Below are 21,173 nucleotides of genomic sequence, written 5' to 3' on the forward strand. Positions count from 1 at the left end.
AGATTTTGCTCTACCAGGAACACAAGGATCTCAAACGAGCATAGCAAGGCCTACGGTAAATGCTAACAACTTTGAGATTAAACCATCACTTATCCAAATGGTTCAACAGTCTCAATTTGGAGGTAATGCAGCAGAAGATCCTAATACACACTTAGCTACATTCTTAGAAATATGTGATACAATTAAAATGAATGGAGTTAGTGATGATGCTATAAGGTTAAGATTGTTCCCATTTTCATTGAGAGATAAGGCCAAACTTTGGCTACACTCTCATGCTCCTAATACTTTCACCGGATGGGATGATTTATCAAGAGCATTCTTGAATAAGTATTTTCCACCAGGTAAGACTGCTAAGCTAAGAATGGATATCACTGGTTTTAGTCAAATGGAAGGAGAATCATTATATGAAGCATGGGAAAGGTTTAGAGATTTGTTACGGAAATGTCCACATCATGGACTACCCGAATGGCTGATTATACAAACCTTTTATAATGGTTTATCTTTCTCCACTAAAACTATTATTGATGCAGCCGCAGGTGGAGCTTTAATGGGTAAATCACCCCAAGAAGCTCAGAATTTGATAGAAGAAATGGCCGCAAATAACTACCAATGGGCCAATGAAAGAGGTAATACGAGATGTCACGCAGGTATGATAGAAATGGACACTCTCAATATGCTGAGTGCTCAAATGAATGATGTGATGAAATTGCTAAGTAGACAAGGTGGAGTTGGTCCAAGTTCATCTAATGCACACGTAGCTTGTTGCTCTTTCTGTGGAGGTGAACATGATATTAATGAGTGTATTGATTCTGAGCAGGTACAATTTGTCAATAATTACAACCGAAATGCCCCAAATAATCCCTACTCGAATACTTACAATCCGGGGTGGAGAAATCATCCAAACTTTGGATGGAAAGATCAAGGCGATCAACAAAGGCCAACCAATCCGCCGGGATTTCAACCAAGGCAACCACAGGCTGAAACTAAACCAAGTTGGGAGATCGCGGTGGAAAAACTTGCTAAGGTGACTTCGGATAGATTCGACCGAGTTGAGGGGCGGTTGGACCAATTAGCTGGGATGTACAGAAACTTGGAGGTTCAAATTGGTCAAATTGCCAATGTGATCAACAATAGAAACCCTGGTGAATTACCAAGTAAAACCGAAGTGAATCCGAGAGAGCATGTCAATGCAATCATTCTTAGAAGCGGTAAAACGGTTGAGGGATTCGATTTTGAAAATTCAGGTGGTGAAAAAGACATGAAGCAAGCAATTGAAGGGGAGCAAGAAAGTCAAAATGATCATGTTATCATTGATATTGATGCACTTCATCCCAAATTAAATTCTAATGTGATACCTTTTCCTCACAGATTGAAGAAAGATGGACATGATCGGGAGTTTGAAAAGTTCTTCAAAATGTTTAAACAATTGCACATTAACATTCCTTTCATTGATGCTATAACACAGATTCCCTCTTATGCACGTTTCTTGAAAGACATCATGTCAAAGAAGAGGAAAATTGTAGATAATGAGATGATAGCATTAACGGAAGAGTGTAGTGCATTGATTAAGAATAAACTCCCTCCTAAATTGAAAGATCCGGGAAGTTTTTCTATTCCTTGCACTATTGGTCAATTGCATTTTTCTAATGCTTTATGTGATTTAGGTGCAAGTGTGTCACTTATGCCGTTATCGGTTGCCCGGAGATTGGGACTTCAAGAGCTAAAAGCTACCAATATTACATTGCAATTGGCGGATCGGTCAATCACACGTCCCATGGGTATTTTGGAAAATGTGCTCATAAAGGTAAGACAATCTATAATACCTGTGGATTTTGTTGTCTTAGATATTGAAGAAGATGTGAGAATGCCAATTATTCTAGGACGACCGTTTTTAGCCACTGCACGAACTATAATTGATGTAGAAAAAGGTAAGCTTATATTACGGGTTAATGGTGAGGAATTGGAATTCAATTTGGATAATAAAGAAGGGAGTATAGAGCCTACTGCTCTTGTGTCTAATATGCCATATGATGAAAAGGTCAACCAAGAAAGGACCGAAGAAGTTAAATTTATAAATGTCCTTGGTACTAACTTTCATGGTATAGGAACAAAGGAGGAGAAGATAAGGATGGAAGTTGGCTTAATAAATTCTTCATTCCATGAAGAAAATGGTGAAAAGTTGAGCCAATTCAGAAAAGACAAGCAAAATCCACTCCAAGGTGAAGTTGAGCCTCTCTATGACAAGTCTAATATTCCTCCTTGGCATTTGAGGAAATTGGACTATGAAGATCAATGCATGGCTCACCACATGGTGGATTGGTTCGGGAGTTTCGACCCATGGGGAGAAAATCTCTCTCTAATGCTCTAAAGTGATTCAACTTTTTCAGTCGAGCCAACGACTATAAACAAAAGCGCTAATTGGGAGGCAACCCAATATTTAGGTTATATTTGTTAACTTGGTGTGATTTTGTGGTTTGAATCAATGTTTTAGCTAAATTGTTGTTTTTGTAATGTAGGGTTGGCAATTGAAGGCAAGGATGACCAATTGAGTACAAAAAAGGCGAACTTTGATCAAACAACTCAACCCCTCGATTTGCGTTAAAGGTGTTTTTGATTCATTAAAAAGGGGTAAAATGCATATTTTTAATGTTTTACATTTGTTCCAGCCATTACAATTGGCAAACAAATGATCTATGATGCATTTTGAGTCATTGGGGTACCTTTTGTAATTTTTCAAAAGTTGAAATTCTGCTAAAAATCGAAGCAGAAAACGCGTTTTCCAAGAAAACGCGACTCAAAGTCGCGTTTCTCAGAATCGCGTTTTCAATTCTGCGCCTGCAGAAAAGAAAACGCGCCTTCAAAACGCGACCTAAAGTCGCGTTTTAATGGAAGTCGCGTTTTCAAGCCTGGATCAAGACTCAAAAACGCGACTTCTGAAACGCGACTCGAAGTCGCGTTTTCTAACACAGTCGCGTTTTCAGTCCTGCAAGATTTGTGCAGGAAACGCGACTTCAAAAACGCGAGTTGAAGGCGCGTTTTTAGTCGCGTTTTATGTGTCTGAATATAACCCTCAGAAACGCGATTTCAGCTTCAAATTTTTTTCCTCTCTTCCCAATTTTTCCAGCCGCGTTTTTCCCTCTTCCTTCTACCCAACTCACAAATTTTCATTTATACTCCATAATCTTGCTAGAAATCATCACCCCAACACCTTTTGAGCTTCATACAACCTTTTTAACCGATTAAAATCCAAGAAAAACACCTAAAATCAGGTTTTTGAGGGATTGAAGGTTAGGGTTCTTAAACTCTAATTTCTTCAATTGGAGGTCAATTGGAGGTTGTTTCATAGGGCTTTTTGCATTTTTAGCATCACCAAACATCCTTCTACGTGATTGAGGTAAGTTTCTTCATCAAATCTTTTGATTTTAGAAGTTCATATTTTTTATCCTGAGCTATCTGACATCTTTTAATTTCGAAAATTTGATGAGGTTCATGGCTATTTTTGATTTTATTCATGATTATTATGATTGTTTAAGCATGTTTAAATGTTTAAATGTAGCAATTTATTGGTTTTCAAGTACTTTAAAATTCACAATTGCTATATTTAGATGAAATTGGAAAAAGGAACTAGGATGTTTTTGAGTCATTGGTGATGTTAAATTATGGTTAAAAATGGTTAGTTGATGATGTTTAAGCATGTGCATTGTGTATAGTGAGTAATTTGGTTGATTTGGTGAGTTAATTAGTTTAATTTTTGCCTAAACATGATTATAGCTAAAAGCATATTATTATTGTTAATTCTAAATAGTTATAATCATAATTGTTCCTATTTTCACTAATTAAAGTATAATTGATACATATCTTGTGTAATTTGGTGATTTTGGGCAACTTTAGGCAGAAAATATGTCTTGTACGATCATTGAATGATTAGAACTTGAGCAATTGTATTTGACGTTATTTGGATTAATGCTGAACTTTTGTTGCCAAATAATGAGTTGTAGTACATGTGGATAATTGAAATATTTTTTAGGTACTATGCCAAGGGGAAGAAGAGCGGTACTTTCATCCTCTAGTAGTGAGGAGAGGGAGGTTAATGAAGAGATGGAGGTGACTGAAGAGGAGAATTCACCTTCTCCTCCACCAGTTAACCGTCGACCTGGTGAGGGCACCTCCCGTGGAGCGGGAAAATCGGTATTTGACAGTGCTAGGTTCAACACTCGCAGGAATCAGGAGTGGCATGAGGCGCGTGCTAATTTGGAGTTTTTGTTTGAGATGCACGTCAGTCCACCAGTTGAGATGATGTACAACATCTCAGAAGCTTTTGCTCAGCTAGGATGGGCTCCGATTCTCACCCTTCCAAACCATTACTACCCAGAGTTGGTGCGCGAGTTTTTACGCCAACATTGAAAGTAAGGCGCGCCATAGTGGAGAAATAGTTGAGTCCTGGGTGCGTGGAAGACGAATCACCTTGTCACGGCAAGATTTGGCTGCTATTTTGGGGTGTATGGATGACGGACGTCCAGTAGACTTGAAGAAGGAGTTTGTTCCCCCGAATAGGAGGTGGGATCCCTCATTGGCCATGGCTAGGTTTGGTCTCGAGTACCAACCTTTTCGCTCTACCAGAAAGGAGACCATATTGGCGAATGTATTCGAACCTCGTCATCGTCTTATCATTTACATGATGGCTCACAATGTCATCCCAAAGAAGACGGGGCACACGGAGGTCCGCAAGAGCGATATCTACTTCTTGGATTACATGTTCCATAACCGGACATCTCCATATGCTCGGATTTCATTGCCTAACATCATCATCAGCCACATTAGGTCTACGGCGAGGCGTAAGACAACTTCCTTCAAACTATCATTTCCTCGTCTACTGACTTTAATCTTTCCCCGTTTTGAGGTTCCCTTGGAAGGCATGCGGCGGGAGTATGTTCCACCACGTGCTGAGATGACTATCACTACTCTTCGCCGCCTTGGTATTGGCACGGGAGACATTCCACGCCCTGTTCAGGAGCGGAGACAAAAGGCTAGACATGGTCGGGATGAAGCTGGACCTTCTACTGCAGCACCACCTCCTCCTCCACCACAAACTAATTGGCAGCGACTTTTTGATCATATGGAGGACTTTGCATTCCAGTTCGCTGACGTTAGGAATCGTCTAAGCCGAATTGAAGATCATTTGGGCATTCATCCACCGCCCAATCGTGATGCACAGGATGACGATGATGCTGAGGGGGATGACTGACTTGGCACACTGCAGAAGCTATCTTTAGTTGCTGGAATTGCTTGCCTAATTATCTTAATTTGTGGAGTTTAAGATGTTAACTTCATTTCATTTTTTCTGTTTTCTATGTGGTAGGTACTTGTATTTTGACAGTGGTTCGTGATTAGTGGCTGATAAGGATCTCAGCCATTGACTTGGGGAGTACTTCTTTCTTTTCTTTTCTTCTTTTGTTTCATTTCTTCCCTACACATTGAGGACAATGTGTAATTTAAGTGTGGGGGGAGAAATATGTGTGATACTTGTGGTTTTAGTTGTGTTTGATATAATTCTTGTGATTAAATGGTGTTTCTTGTGGTTGCTGGCAGGGAGATTTAGTCCACTTTTAAGGGGAGACTCTGTCAAAATTTTTCCAAAACCTTATACACATATATGTTATTAACTATAATAAATAAATAAAATGTTGTCACTTATCCTTTTAAAATAAATATATGCGGTTTTGATACTTCTTTTCTCATGAAATTTGGAAATGATTTTTATGTGATTATAATTTTTACATCTATAGGAAAGTATATCTAGTAAAGTGGAGAAAATTATGCCTACATTTTGTATATTTGATGAAAATTCTTCTTTTTATCTAATTTTATAAGATAAGAAATTAATATGGTTAATAAGTGTCATACTCTTCTCATGATTACTCTTAGAGGGAATTTTATTATATATATATATATATTGAAAAAAAAAGGGGTTATTCTACTCCAATGATTCTCATACCGAGTAACCGGGGGTTGGCATCTACAAATGTCGACATTCGCGTAAAAAGGTACTTGAATTAAGAGTATGCAAAGCAACTTGAGTATGTGAAATGTTGAGTAACCGGGGATCTGCATCTAAAAATGTTGATCTTCGCGTCAAAAGGCATTTTTCACAACTTAAGTAATATTTAACCCTTAAAATATATAAAAAAATAATAATAATAATAAATAAATAAATAAAAAGTAAATTAAATCCCTCTTTAAGAAAAATAAGAAGTTGATCATGAGATTAGTTAGCATCTTTATTGACTATAGGAGTTGCTTGCTTGCGAAATTTGATAAAAATAAGAAGTTGAGTTGAATTGGTAAAATTATGGTATACTTGGCTCTTCTTTGCTTGATATTATGAGTACTTGAACTTAATGAAAAGATCACATAAGGGTTATTTACCTTGATTCAAGGAAATGGAGTTGAAATACTACATATGTTTATTTTCAATTTTTTTTGGATCATTGATGGTTAGAATTTTATATTGCTTGAGGACAAGCAATGATTCAAGTGTGGGGGTATTTGATAAGAGTTTATTTTACGTATTTGTAAGTGCATTTTATTAGTTAATTTTGAGTTGATTATTTAGTTTTATAAATAAAATAAAGAGGTTTTTGGTAAAATTATATATTTTTGGTAAAAGTGGATAATATTGCATTTCTATTGATTTTAATGGTAAAAACTTCATTTTTATGCAGGAATGATGATTCAATCACCAAAGGATGTCAAATGAGGTAAAAAATAGAGATTTGGTGATGAATTCAAGTGGCAACAAGAAGAATGAAGTGAAAAATGTTCAAGTGAGGAAATGCAATACAAGTCAGTTTTGACACTCTTCAGTATTTTGACCATATCTGGAGCTACACTTATCGGATTGAGGTGATCTTTATACCATTTTAAAGCTAAGAAAGAGACCTACAATTCGTATGAAGACATCAAAATCCATTTCTGCCATCTTCATGGGCAAAACGTTGGAATACAGAAGCTGCATTCTGTGGTCGGAAGTTAAAACAGAGGTTTGAACAGGTGACAGTATTTCGATCATATCTCAGGCTACAAAGCTCCGATTTGGATGATTCGTGAAGCATTAGAAAGCTAACTCAAAGGGCTACAACTTTTGTGTTTTGTACAAAAGCTAGTTTGGCCTTTATCAATGAGAACATTACAGTTGAAATAAGGCCAGAGTGAAAACGCGAGTAGACAAAACGCGAGTTTATGCCGCGTTTTGTGTAGGCGCGTTTTGTAGCCGAAATTCTGCAATTTGACTCAGCCAATTCTCTTGTGTTCATACCACTTTCCAGCTATAAGATGCAAGGGAATTCGGTGCACATGATTCAGAAGACAAAAGGGCAAGAAAAGTGGCTTATTTTCAAGTCAAAAATATTGGTTTTTGACTATGCTAACAAAGTGGAGATGTGGGAATCAAAGGATAGAATTTGACTTGGAAAAATGGAGCTTTTGAGTAGTTTTTATGCAGAGACATTGAGAGGGGTCAGGGAGAGACGTAGCTAGCTTCTTACAGAAAAACATATTCTCTCTACCTAGGAATTGCAAGAAAAATTGAGGTTTCATCTTGTAATCATCTAAGTTCAAGACAAAGGAGATTTTTGGAAGGCTTCACCATATCTTGGCTAAGACTTTCTTTACTCTTTTTGTATTTGTAATTCATGATGATTTACATTAATGAAGTTATGAGTGTTTCATCATTCATGAGTAGCTAATTTCCTTTATCTAGGGAGTAGATGAAGCTTATGGCCAAATGATATGAAGTGATTGTGATTTATGCTTGTTATGTCTTGTATTAACTTATCTACTTGTGTATGTTGGATTACTTGTTGTTGCTTGATCACCAATAGCAGGTTTATAGTTATTTTTATTCATTGAGAAATGGTAAAAATAATGGAATGACACAAGTAGAACTTGAGTTGTATATTCATGAGAATAGAAATACGTTCAAGTGGATGAAATCTGCATTTCATGTGTGAATAAGAACAGATTTAGTATTTACCAAGAGATTAGGACAAACTAATCTGTTTTAACCCATTATTATCATGAGAATGTGATTTTGGTATTTCTGGAAATGAATCCTTGGTTAAACAAGAGCAGTAACAAGTGTTGAATTAATTCATTTTAGATCTTTTGTGTCATAAGTGGAATCTACATCCCTAGATCTTAATATTTAGTGAATTCTACTCCCCTTGAGATATTGCAATTTTCTAGTTAAGAACTCTTGTAGTTGAATTTAATTCTAAATTTTCTGCTTAATTTTATTGTGAGTCTAAATAATAGAGTAAATTAGTATCTAATAATTGTTTTAAATTGCTCCTCGTGGGATCGACCCGATACACATCTCGTACTACAATTGCGACCTGTATACTTGCAGTCCAACGGGTGTAAATTCGGAATTAAACTTGCACTTAAAGTAAAAACCCGTCAGTATACGCAGTAACCAATCTTTTGATTCCTTTCTTAACAAAACTTGTTTAACTAAGCTATTGGATATCTCGCTATTACAATCAAATCTACCATAGCTCTGTAACGACTATTTTCCCAAGGGCTGAATTCATGCTTTTAGTATTTCAAGTTAGTAAGAATTGGTTCTCCAGATTATACAGTGGCTTAGATAGAAGTCATTAACTGGTAAGATTGGTGGAAATATTCATTAATAGTTTAGAGTGGGTATTTTTTTATTGAGAAAATGTACGTCATTAACTAGTAAATACAACACTAAATTTGTAACAATACCCAACTGCAAATTCTTGAGTTTGAAATTCCATTTATATCTTGTCTTTTTTTTCCCACTTTTTTCCTTTGTTTTCCAGGCAATACTCATTGATGGCTCAAATTGCAGCTATGGCAAAAGGTATTGGGGGATCAATCTCTAGGTCAACTTTTCACTTAGGTGCATGTAAAATTTCAAGTAATTGTGAATAAGGTTGAAGAGCCACATCCACATGCTTTGTTCAGAATCATTTGTTAAAAACGTTTGTAACTTTAACAATTACCAAATTGACTTTCAAGTGGTTAGTGGTCACACAACCACCCTTTATTTCTTCAGATTATTATTGTCCTGCTGTCTATAAGTTTGTGTAGATTTAATAAAGAAGAATTGTGTACATCGTGTTTATCTTTATGGTGTATTATTGGCAATCTATTAATGGCGCACCCAATATATGGTACTATTCTAATGATTAAAAGTTAACAAAGTGACAAATTACCACCTAATGTACCTACTAGCTAAATTAAGATTTGAGGACATCCTTTTTTTAAATTTTTTTTCTACCAAAAAAGGAATGGGATTAAAACAAACGTTTTTGAGTGAAATGATAGAAATGCCCTAATAAATAAGCAAAAATAGCCTAAAACAAACGGTTTTTGATTCATTAGTTTCATTCATTAATAATATAAGCAAAAAAACGTCGATTTCTACAGGTTTGGAGCAAATTTGAAGAAGAATCATGGTTGTTTTATTAAGGTATGAAGGGTAAAATAGTATTTCAGGTCAAAATTTGCCTTATAAAACTATTTTTGAAAGAACCACGTCCATTTCTAGCGCGTTTACATTAAACGCGTTAAATTTAACGATTTCCATTAATTTTTCACTTTACTTCAAACCATGAGGTACCGATGTGTATGATTTGAAATTATAGGGGGGTTTTCTGTAAAATAGCTATACTACAGGGGACTTTTTTGTTGTTTGCTTATATATATATATATATATATATATATATGTATATACTTCCCTAGCCTAATATCTGATCTTTTTAGACATGTGGGTTCTACATGTCCAACTTGGCCAGTGGGCTTCAGCCGCATGGCAAAATAGTCTAGTGTCCCACGTGTCAACAGGCACATGGGAAGACAATTGGAGTGTGGAGAATCAAATTCAAATTTTAAATTTAAATTTCATTATATATATATATTTATGTGTGTGTGTTGATACGGATAATATGAGAAACCCCCCTTAAGGTTCCTCTTAATAGCACTTAGTACCTCTATGATTTTAAAAATATCATTTCCCTCCCTTGATAGCTGCAAAATGACTATATCGCTTCATATATAACACATATACCAAATAAATGGAACTTAAAAAACTTAAAGAAAAAGAAATAAAAGTCACTTTCTTCTCTTTCCCCTTTCTCCAACTTTCTATCTTGTGTATTTGTTTGGGTGACTATGCGATTTTTTTTTTTTTGTAAATTACCGTAAAGCAAATTTTGTTTATCTTTTTTTCTTGCATGATTGTATTAGAGTTAGGTGCGATTTCTTTTGGTTATTTTGATTTCATTTTTATAACGATTTAGTACAACTTAAAGGGTTGGGTCATGAGTTGAGAAGATATTGGAAAAAAAATAGAGTTCATAAAAAATTGATTTTTGATCATATAAATTTGAATTGGTGCTAATGTATTTATTTACAAGTATCTTTTTTATTTTTGAAACTTATATTTTTAGGAGTTATGCTTTTGTGATGTGATGGTAGTACTTAAGATTGTTTTAAAGTGATGGTTTTTGATAAAGTAAATAAAGTGGTTTAATTGTATTTCTGTTTAATAAAAGGAACAAATAATATTTCTGTTAGAATGAATTTTCTTCAAATGTCAAGAATACTCTGAATCAATCAACTACATATATTCTTCTTGATTTTCCTATGTTCATTAAGCACTAATTATTCCTCTTCTTCTCTCTTCAATTAAAGTTTCTTTTCTACTCTCTTACTTTCCTAGGAACAATGGGTTTCCGACACTATTGGAGTAGGAGGTAGTGGAGGAAGAGTAAAAGAAAAGGTAGAGGAAGGCAATGGGAAAAAATTACAAAGGCATAGTGGATTTGGCATGCTGTTGGTATCAATCAAGAACGAGCGAGGTTAGACTTTTCTTTTTTAATATGTCATTTTTCAATAATTAATTTACTAATTCAATCTTTTAACTATAATTGCAAATGTAATGTTTCACTTTAATTCAAAACCGTATGGGCTAAATTGCAAGTTCGAAAACTATAGAGAGTTAACATATCCAATCACCCAAGCACAAGCGAGGTTTTTTTTTTAACCATTATATTGATTAACTAGCAAATCGTTAAGAGTAGACAGATTTTTGACAATTTTCATTAGCTCAAGAGATAGTGTCTGATATTGGGAAGTCCACTAGAGGGGGTAATATCGTCTTAAAGCTTGACATAGCCAAAGCGTACGATAGGGTGTCCTGGCTTTTCTTGCTACAAGTGCTCAGGAGGTTTGGGTTTAGTGAGGTTTGGATAGATATGATTTGGAGGCTGATTTCGAATGTTTGGTTTTCAGTTATTATTAACGGATCGTCCCAGGGTTTTTTTAAATCTAGTAGGGGTATTCACCAAGGGGATCCGTTTTCACCATCTCTCTTCGTCATAGGTGCCGAGATGTTATCTCGACTTCTAAATTCGTTGGCTGGGCAGCGGGGTTTCATGCCTTTTAAGACTCCACTATAGGTTGTCCGGTGGTTACCCATTTGGCTTATGCGGATGATGTTATTATTTTTTGGAGTGGACTGAAGAAGTCGTTACAGCTGATTATGAAGGCGTTAAAGGATTATGAGATGATCTCGGGATAGAAGATCAATCATAATAAGAGTTGCTTTTTGGCTCATGCTAGTCTCTTGGGGGTGCGAAGACGCATTGTTACCCAAATCACTGGATTTCATGCACAATCGTTCCCAGTAAAGTACCTTGGGTGCCCTTTATACTCTGGTGGACGGAAGAAGAGTCATTTTTTGTTTTTATGTACCTCAGTTGTGAATATGGTGGTATCATGGAAAGGGAGATTATTATCGTATGACGGCAAGTTGGTTTTGCTACGGAGTGTGTTTTCTTCTATGCCTATACATATTCTTGCGGCTTCCAATCCTCCGAAGGGGGTACTCAGTCTGCTGGAGAGTATTTTTGCAGGTTTTTTATGGGGTGCATCAGATTTTGGGCCATGTTTGCATTGAATCAAATGGGACCAGTTGTGTAAGCCTTATGGAGAAGGAGGTGCGGATTTACGGTCGTTACGGCATGTTTTTGATGCTTTTTCTTTGAAGTTGTGGTGGAAGTTCAGGCTGAGACAGTTATTACGGGCAGAGTTCATGCATTTGAAGTATAATGTGAATTTGCATCCTTGTTACTCAGAGGCGTGCCCAGGGTAGTCTGCTACTTGGAGGAGGACGTTGGAAGGTCAGGTGGTGGCAGAGAGGTATATAAGATGGGTAGTGGGTAGTGGAAATTCAAGTTTTTGGCATGATAATTGGCTAGGATCAGGGCTGCTATGTAAACAAATGGAAATTTTTCAAGAACAACCAGTTGCAAATTTCCTGGTTCAAGGTTGTTGGGATGTGTAGAGGTTGTATAAGGTTTTGCCGACGCACTGTGTGCGGAGCGTCTTGGATGCTGTCCGCCTTCATCGAACCAAGGGGACAAAATGGTGTGGGCTCCAAGTACCTCGAGGGAGTTTTCTATAGAGTCAGCTTATCAGGTAGTGCGACAAGGTGATAATATTTCTGGACTCTTTTCTTGTTTATGGCATCGGGTCTTACCACTGAAAATTTCATTTTTTATGGTACGCTTAATGAATGGTAGGCTGCCGGTGATGGGTGTACTGTATAAATTTGGTGTAGTCGGCCCGTCTCGTTGTTTTTGCTGTCAGTGTCCTTCTCAAGAGACTATTGACCATACTTTTTGTACTGGTGAGGTTGCTAGACAGGTCTGGGATTTCTTTGAAGTGTTGATTGGCGGGTTTGGTGAAACCTTCACGGTAAGGCATAAGGTGATTAATTGGTGGTTGAAATCTGGAAAGAGCCCTTATATTAGGTTGTTATTTCGAATTTTTCCCCCATTGATTTGCTGGAACTTATGGAAAGCGAGAAATAAGTGTGTTTTTTAAGGCAGGTTATTGACAGTGAAACAAATTTGTGATCGTATTGTTATTGAGATTCAAGAGAATTTTGGCATTTAGTTTCGAGATATTAGCATTCCTTGTTCATCGTGGCCTAGTTTCTTTGAGGCAGTAGCTGGGTTGAGAATGTCTGTGAAAGTGGTGTCGGTTAGATGGAGATGCCCAACACCAACAGTTGTGAAGTTAAATTCAGATGGATGCTCAAGGGGCAATCCTGGGAGGAGTGGAGGGGGAGGTCTGATCAGGGATAGTGATGGGAGGGTCCTATTAGCATTCTCCTGCTACTTTGGGGAGATGACTAGTTTACAAGCGGAAGTGAAAGCACTACTACATGGGGTGCGGTTAGGTATAGCTCGAGGACTGGCCAATGTACACTTGGAGTCTGACTCGTTGGTTCTTATCCGGATTATTCAAGGGAGAGCTAAGTGTCTGTGAGTTGTGCAGCGGGGGTTACAAGAATTGTTGCAGTATAGCCATCATTACAAAGAGATTTCACATTGCTTTCAAGAAGCGAATAAACCTGCGGATAGACTTTCGAAGTTTGGAGCTGATTTGGGGAAGTCGGTAGTTTATGACTCCTTCCTTGACCTTCCCCACTTGGATAGAAGAGATGTTACTTTGGATAGGTGGGGTTGTCCTAGTTTCCGTAGGGGTAGATATAAACGATAGGTTTGTTTAATCATTCAGGCAGGCTGGGGGTGTTGTCTCCCTCTATGTACTTTTGATTCCTTATAATAAGAATTTATTTCTTCCGGAAAAAAAAAAAGATTAACTAGCAAATTGTTTCAATCTTTAAATAAATATTAAGAAAACAATCCTCACATTCTTCTCTTTAAGAGAATCTAATCGAATGGTCAAATGTTTGCTCTTCAATTAAAAAGGCGTTCTCTACAATTCAAGCATTAAAAACATTTAGTTTGATGATATCACCTCGAACAATTAATTTTTCAATCTTTAAAATTCAACACGAGCACACAATTTGATTTGACTTGAAACTTGAATTTAGTCCAATGGCCAAAATCCCTTGCCAAGATATCTAATGTCTTTGGCAAACCATCTAAAAGTGCAAAAATATGGAATCACCAAGAGGCCTAGCGTCTCTGGCAAACCATCTTGAAGTGCAAAAAAGTGAAATATGTTGGTTTTGAAAAAAAAAAATCCTTTAGATTTTTCCGTTCAACTTGAGCTGTTTGGAATTCAAAAAACCCACTTAAAAACAAACTCAAACAAATGTGCTAGTCCAAATAGTTCATTGTGAGTTGATATGATCAATTAATCCATTTTAAAATAAATGGGCATTGCACCTTTAATCTGATTTAAGACCCACATAAAATTAGTGCAATTTGTAGGCCAAAATGTTAGTTGATTTTTCATTATTTAATTTAAGTTAATCAATACCAATTTATTTTATTCCAATATTGACTAAATAATTTTTTTATTTTTCCCTAGCAGGGAAGGATGAAATTAAGAGGCCAAGATTGAACTTAATACCTAGAGGTCCCGAGGCTTTTTTTTTTTGGTCTACACATTACTTGTAGATTCTTTGTCACTCACACAAAAAGGACAAATAGAATATAAACAAGAATTACTATAATATAGGATAAGTTATTATAAATTAACATAACATCAAAATTTAGAAATAAAAATATGTAGCCATTGTTCAGTAAGCATAATATTTTAAGTAAAGTTGAGAAAAATGAATCCAAGTCTGATTATCATCCGGCACAAGAAGCCTCGTTTCCGCTTTTTCAACATTCATAGCACACAAAAAGAGAAAGTAAAATCATATATTAATACAGTTCATGAGTAACATAGAAAAGGTACATGTCCTTATGAAAATGGAGACATCTAAGGAGCACAAATCACCCATTAAATATAGCTATTGCTGACCACTGAGATTTGATATACACAAGCAAGGGTATACCAATTCTGCAATTAGACACCACATGCAAATGCAAAATTCTGGCCTGAGATTTCCAACTCTATTGTACACAACCACACAACTGCACCACATTGAAACCTTTGAGATTCTAACAGTCTTTGCAGCTTCTTTGACCACTTGTCCACTCACAGTGTTTTCGACATGCGGGCATGGACACTTCAGCCGCAGCAATTAGTTCTGTTTCAGTCTTCTCTATCTTTCTCACTGTAAAGAAAGCTAGTTTACCCCAGAGCTCAGACCGAGCATTTAACTTGGTTACAGAGTCCGCAAGGGGTATAAGTTGAAGCACAGATCCAAAGCTTCTCCTGAACAACAAAAGAGGGAGGCCAACAAGGGATGAAACTTCCAAGCATCAGAAAACTAAACTTCAAGAGGTTTAAATAATGCATAACAAATATCTACTGTTCAATGAGAAGTGGACAAACTCATGCCATAAGAAAAGAAAGCATCCACCTAAACTATTTGGGATGACTAGATAGATCCACATGCAAAATGTAGGAGTACCTTACGATAATCACCATCAAACCCAGCAACTATTACAGTCTTGCTATCACTGTCAGCAGCTTCACAGCAAAAATCATAAAGGTCTTCAAAAAATTGTGCTTTGTCTACACCAATAACTTCTAGCTGTAATCATGGTCACAGTAATTACTAAAGATGGTGGTGTACTACAAAATAGGACTGTCATAATGGTCCCATGAAAAATTAGTTTAAGTTATATGTTCCTTTTAAAATATGTTGAATCCATCTTGGTTGACAAGAAAAATGTCGTCATTTAGCATTCTTGCAAAATAGTATATGGCAAACCAAATATCATATGCATGCTCAGCTAGTTAATACCAGTCCAAGACGCAGCACTATTTCTCAGGCACAAGGTCAATTTCAACAGAGCATACCTTCTCATATGCTTCAGTACCAAGCTTTTGTCTGAATGATGAAAGATCCGCCAAGGGCCAGCATGGCAATTTTTCTCCATCATGTGTAACAATTCAATCCAATACATATCTAGTATCTTTATTTGATTTTATAACTGCACCACTTCTGCATAAAGATACCAATTAGAAAAGAATGAGAAGGATAGAGATAATGTTTACATCCACTAAATATCCATTCTATCCAGATGTTACAGTTCAAACAGGACGAATAGCAGTGTCAAATTTACCAAATCAGTATCAAGTTTTGTGTAAAGGAGATCCTTGGACATCATTATGGGAATTGAAAACATGATCTTCAAATGCCAACCTTGATGCCAAAGGCTGCCAGCAAAATACCAAAAGGAATAAACTAAATGCACCCAAAAGACAAATACAGCTGAAAAAAAAACCCAAAACACAACTAAAGGTGACCAGAATTTAGAATTTCTTTACTCGGTTGAAGCTTGGTTCAATTTCCATCATGTGTATTTCAATATTCTCTTCAATGGACAATAATGAAATGGAGGGTAAGGAATTTTCTTTTTCGTCTTTTCAAAATTTCAATAGAACATGTTGAATTCCTCTTCATATTGTTCCAGCAACGAATCAGATAACAATTTCAGAACACCTACCAAGCCTCAATTAAGCATGCCCTATTAATTGAAGATAAAAAGACAGTCACCCAACTTAAATCAGGAATTCAGATAATAAAGAATCTGTTTTACAAACCACCAATGACATATGCGTACTGGATGGAATCTAGAACTTTAGAATGCCAGACAGCAGAAATGAATGAACTTGACTTATGAACTTTACATTGACGCAATAATTGACTGCAAAAATGGTAACTAAAAGTTGCAACAAGATCAAATTGTCTAATTTGCTAAGAAGTCCTTAGCCCTATCATATATTAATTAGGTATCATATGATTATAGTATCATATATTAATTAGGTAGTAGATTGATTTAGATTAGCATGATTTTAGGATCTAAATTAGGTTACACTTGTGTATATATATTTGTATATTGTGTAGTCCAAAGAGATGAAGAAGAGTATTTTCTCTCTTTTTTTCTTAGTTTACATGGTATCAGAGCTTCAGACTCTGTTATCAGTTTGTCTTTTGACGTGATCCTATTGAGTCACTTTTAGGTCTTTCTTGTGTCCCTATTGAGTTTGGCGTGACCCTATGGAGTCACTTTTAGGTCTGTTATCAGTTTGTCTTTTGACGTGACCCTATTGAGTCACTTTTAGGTCTTTCTTGTGTGAATTATAATGACAGATATGAAAGGTAGCAGTAGAGAGATGAAAACAGTAATTTCTGATGTTATTCCTACAACATCAAAAATTACTGAACACAAATTGAGTGGAAAAATTTTTTTGGATTGGAGTAAAACTATTCGGATATATCTGCGCAGCATCGATAAAGATTATCATCTCACTGATGACCCACCCGTTGATGGGGAAGAAAAGAAGGTTTGGCTAAGGGAAGATGCAAAACTATTTTTCAAGTGGAGAGAACAAAACGTATCGAAATTGATTGCCACTTTGTTCGTGAAAGAAATCCAGCAAAACTTGATCTCAACCAGTCATGTGAGAACTGGAGAACAGTTAGCTGATATTTTCACTAAGCCTCTAAATGGTCCGAGAATTGATTACATTTGTGGCAAGATGGGCATGATTAACATCTATGCTCCATCTTGAGGGGGAGTGTTGAAGATATGTGATCTGATATTATGAAAATATTTGCTATTGTAAATATTAGGAAAGATTTGATTAGAGTATCATATGATTATAGTATCATATATTAATTAGGTATCATATGATTATAGTATCATATATTAATTAGGTAGTAGATTGATTTAGATTAGCATGATTTTAGGATCTAAATTAGGTTACACTTGTGTATATATATTTGTATATTGTGTAGTCCAAAGAGATGAAGAAGAGTATTTTCTCTCCCTTTTTCTTAGTTTACAGACATAAAGAACTCAAGTGGAAGAAATGGCATTTTAATGGATATGACTTGCCAAATGCCAGCATGTACTAACTCCAATACATTCAAAAAAAAGGTTCAAACATTCACTGTGAAGCTTGACTCCTGAACAATTTCCAGCATCATCTCAATATGATCTGAATATTTACTCAATCTCCAAAAGGTCCTCAATATAATTCAATGGCGAAGATCTCTCCGAATCTTTCCTACAGAGTTGACATATAGGCCTTTCCTAACCATTGGAGGAAATATAATGACCATAAAAATGTTTATCTCCCTCTCTAATTATAAGAAATTATCATGCATGACACTGAGGATGAAGTATAGGCTAAGAGTTTAAAGCTTTCAGAAGTTCTCCCCTCCTCAAAAGCAGCATTCGACCTATAGCATTAGCTGCTGCATAGGCGATTGCGTTCCTCAAACTTTAAATCTGTGAATCTAATTACTTATATCAGGAAGATACCACATATCTTTTGGGACACGAGTCAGATCTTCAATCAACTGATATAACTCCCCAGCTTTCTCATGAGTATTATGCTCCATCAATAAAAAGTGAGCCTCCCTTTGAATTTCAATCATGCTATGACCAGGCTCCTTCTTCACACCAGATTCATTCATCACACTCCTAATCTCAGCCACATTATCCCACAAACAAATAGAAGCATAAGCATTTGACAAGACAACATACTTTCCGGCACTTCTAGGTTCCAACTCAAAGAAGTTCTTCTCGGCAATCTTTACCAAGTCCACATTTCCATGAATTTTACAAGCTCCAAGTAAAGCACCCCATACAACTAGCTGGTTCTTACAAGGTGAATTCATGACAAAGTCATAAGCATCAGTTAACCTGCCAGCACGCCCTAACAGATCAACCATAGATGCATAATGTTTTCCTTTTGGCTGAATTCCATAATCTCTAGTCATTGAGGTGAAGTACTCCCAGCCTTTGTTCACCAAACCTCCATGGCTACAAGCAGCAAGAATTGGAAGAAATGTAACATGATTGGTTCTAAAACCTTCATCTAACATCCTGTGAAAGGATTCTATAACCTCTACCACTCTTCCATGGTTTCCATATCCAGATATTAGAGCTGACCAGGTAACAAGCTTTCTATCTAAAAACTTCTAACATACAAGATGCCCTTCAGAGAGACTACTGCACTTGAAATACATATCCATGAGGACACTATTAACTACAAGATTTCCACTAATTTGGCACTTGATCCACAGAGCATGGGCTTGCATGCCTTGTTCTAGGATTGCTGAAGAAGCACAAGCCCTAAAGACTGATGCAAAAGTATAGTGGTCTGGTATCAAACCATTTTTTCTCATCTTATGGTACATGCTCAAGCCCACCTCTTCCAAACCTTTCTGCACATAGCCTGCAATCATCAAATTCCATGAGACCAAGCTTTTCATTTGTAACTTATCAAAAAGAATACGAGCTAGATTAAGATCTCCTGCCTTTGCACATAAAATCAACAATTGAACATTTAGAAATTCATTGGAAGCACATCCAACGATTATCATCTCCAAAGGATTTTTTTCCCAAACTAGAATCTTTCCTGAAGATACAGTCTTGCAAAAGAAGAGAATAAGTTTCCAATTCTACTTGAACCCGTGCATGGCATAACATCCGAACAGCTTCCACTACTCTTCCTGAAAAACAGAGATCCTTCAAAATCTCATCCAAGTGAAGGGTAATCTCTCTAGCATCAGCTTGAAAACTGGGAATGTCATCAACGATGATTTAATTTGACAGCTAAAATAACTCTATTTCCTTTGTTCTTCTTCAAAGAAGAGGAACAGGATGTGGAAAAAATTATCCATTCTAATTGTATTAATACCAATAATTACAATCACATAATATGCTCAAGTTGTTTTTTGAAAACCCTCCAAGAGTCTTACAATAGACCAAACTTTAAACTTTAGTCATTTATGATACATAAAAACACTCACTACAGGAAAAGTACTCTCATGGCCTACATTGATACCATTTACCTCAGCTATATAAACAATTATATACTTGTGTCCATCCCTGATGCAGAACCCACGTATATTTGTAAAAGTTATACAGCCAAAAAAAAAAGGTTTTAGTGTATTAATACGGTGAATTATCAATATGGCTCTTACCCAAGCACGTATAACTGAACCAATTTAAACTTGTATTCATCGTCAGCACAGAACCGACATAAATTAGTACAACTTATACAGAAAAAATAAATTAAAATAGATATTTTTGCTGTACTAATACAGAAATTTATGAAGTTTTTATACGTCAGAGCATTCAGTTTCCACAAATCCAACAAACTAAATAAAAAATGCAAGATTATTAAGAACACAATCAATGGTAATCAAGATATGGTAATTAATAAAACAACTATGAAATTAAAAAGGGAAAAAAGAAAGAAAGAAAGAGAGGGGAACCTTACTTTCCATTTCTGCTCTCGGTATTAAGCCTCTTGAGAAGAGTGGAAGCTTTTCCGGCAAACATGGGTCCCACAATCACGTGAATTTTCACCAGAAGAAGAAGAAGAAGAAGCAGCAGCAGCAGAAGTAGCTTCTGATTTCAAGCTTCGAATTTGACAATGATGATGACGTTGCTGATGACTAGGTTGTGGGTTTAACAGCGACTAGGTTGTGGGTTTAACAGCCAAAAACCGATGATTACTTATTGGTGTTTTAAGGAGAAAAGATGAGTTTTCGATGGAAAAAAGAGGGCATTCTGGAAAACTGGTGAATTTGGTGACTTTGTTTAACGGGGATTTTGGGAAAGGATTTCGGGCTTTGGGCTTTGGAGCCTGGAATTTGGGAATTTTAACAAGTTTTAGATTCTGTTTGATAACTCAATTCATTACTTAAATTTAATGGATTCAGATTTTAACATATTCAAATCGTTTGATAACAAAAAATTAAACATCTGAATTAATTAAATAGTATTAAATTTTCTGAACAAAACTTGCTCATAAAATTAAATGATAAGTTATTCATTGAATGTAATATACACTCAAATATATTAAATTTAATATTTAATAATTCAATAAATTAATGGATTCCGATCTCAAATTTTAAATTTTAGAATTCAGTTTTCAAACTTTTTAATTTTATCAAACGCACCCTTAATCTACTTATCTAATAAAATTCAATCACCAAACAAACAATATAATAAATACCTGATTAGTACATTTTATCATCTAATTTTCTCTTTCCTTTAGCTCTTTTTCTTTTTTTTTTTTGGTCCCTTTTTTTAGCAGCAAGAACTGCAAGAAATATTTTCATCGGCTTGCACAAAAATTTGGTCATTTAGTCATCTGTCTTTCGGATTACAATAACTCTTTTGTATTTTGAAGCTGGAGACCTTGAGCACACAAAACTTGTTTGTTTCAGTTTAAGG

The 21,173-nt window shown here is 35.9% G+C and overlaps 1 protein-coding gene and 1 non-coding gene across 3 annotated transcripts; both read right to left on the reverse strand.

Moving 5' to 3' along the window:
• Positions 1 to 352: 352 nt before the first annotated feature.
• Positions 353 to 459, reverse strand: LOC113772740. Its single transcript, XR_003468695.1, has one exon. It is a non-coding gene; the product is annotated as a small nucleolar RNA R71 (small nucleolar RNA).
• A 14,244-nt stretch (positions 460 to 14,703) lies between these two features.
• LOC113770950 (pentatricopeptide repeat-containing protein At4g16470-like) lies at positions 14,704 to 20,470 on the reverse strand. 2 transcript variants are annotated; one of them, XR_003468443.1, is made up of 3 exons: positions 20,212 to 20,470; positions 15,769 to 15,913; positions 14,704 to 15,177 (listed from the first exon to the last, which is right to left on the reverse strand). XR_003468443.1 is itself a non-coding variant. In XM_027315578.1 (2 exons), the coding sequence occupies exon 2, from the start codon at positions 18,806 to 18,808 to the stop codon at positions 18,218 to 18,220; it is 591 nt and encodes a 196-aa protein (XP_027171379.1). In that variant the 5' UTR covers positions 18,809 to 19,161; positions 20,212 to 20,470; the 3' UTR covers positions 17,760 to 18,217. The 2 variants fall into 2 exon arrangements, 1 of the variants encoding a protein (XP_027171379.1); XM_027315578.1 differs by lacking the exons at positions 14,704 to 15,177; positions 15,769 to 15,913 and adding an exon at positions 17,760 to 19,161.
• Between the last annotated feature and the right edge of the window lie 703 nt (positions 20,471 to 21,173).

This window comes from Coffea eugenioides, chromosome 5 (genome assembly GCF_003713205.1).
Source record: "Coffea eugenioides isolate CCC68of chromosome 5, Ceug_1.0, whole genome shotgun sequence".
Lineage (NCBI taxonomy): Eukaryota > Viridiplantae > Streptophyta > Magnoliopsida > Gentianales > Rubiaceae > Coffea > Coffea eugenioides.

Excerpts from the sequence above, each read along its gene's own strand:
- LOC113770950 (XM_027315578.1), bottom strand. The coding sequence starts at position 18,808 with ATGTTAGATGAAGGTTTTAGAACCAATCATGTTACATTTCTTCCAATT.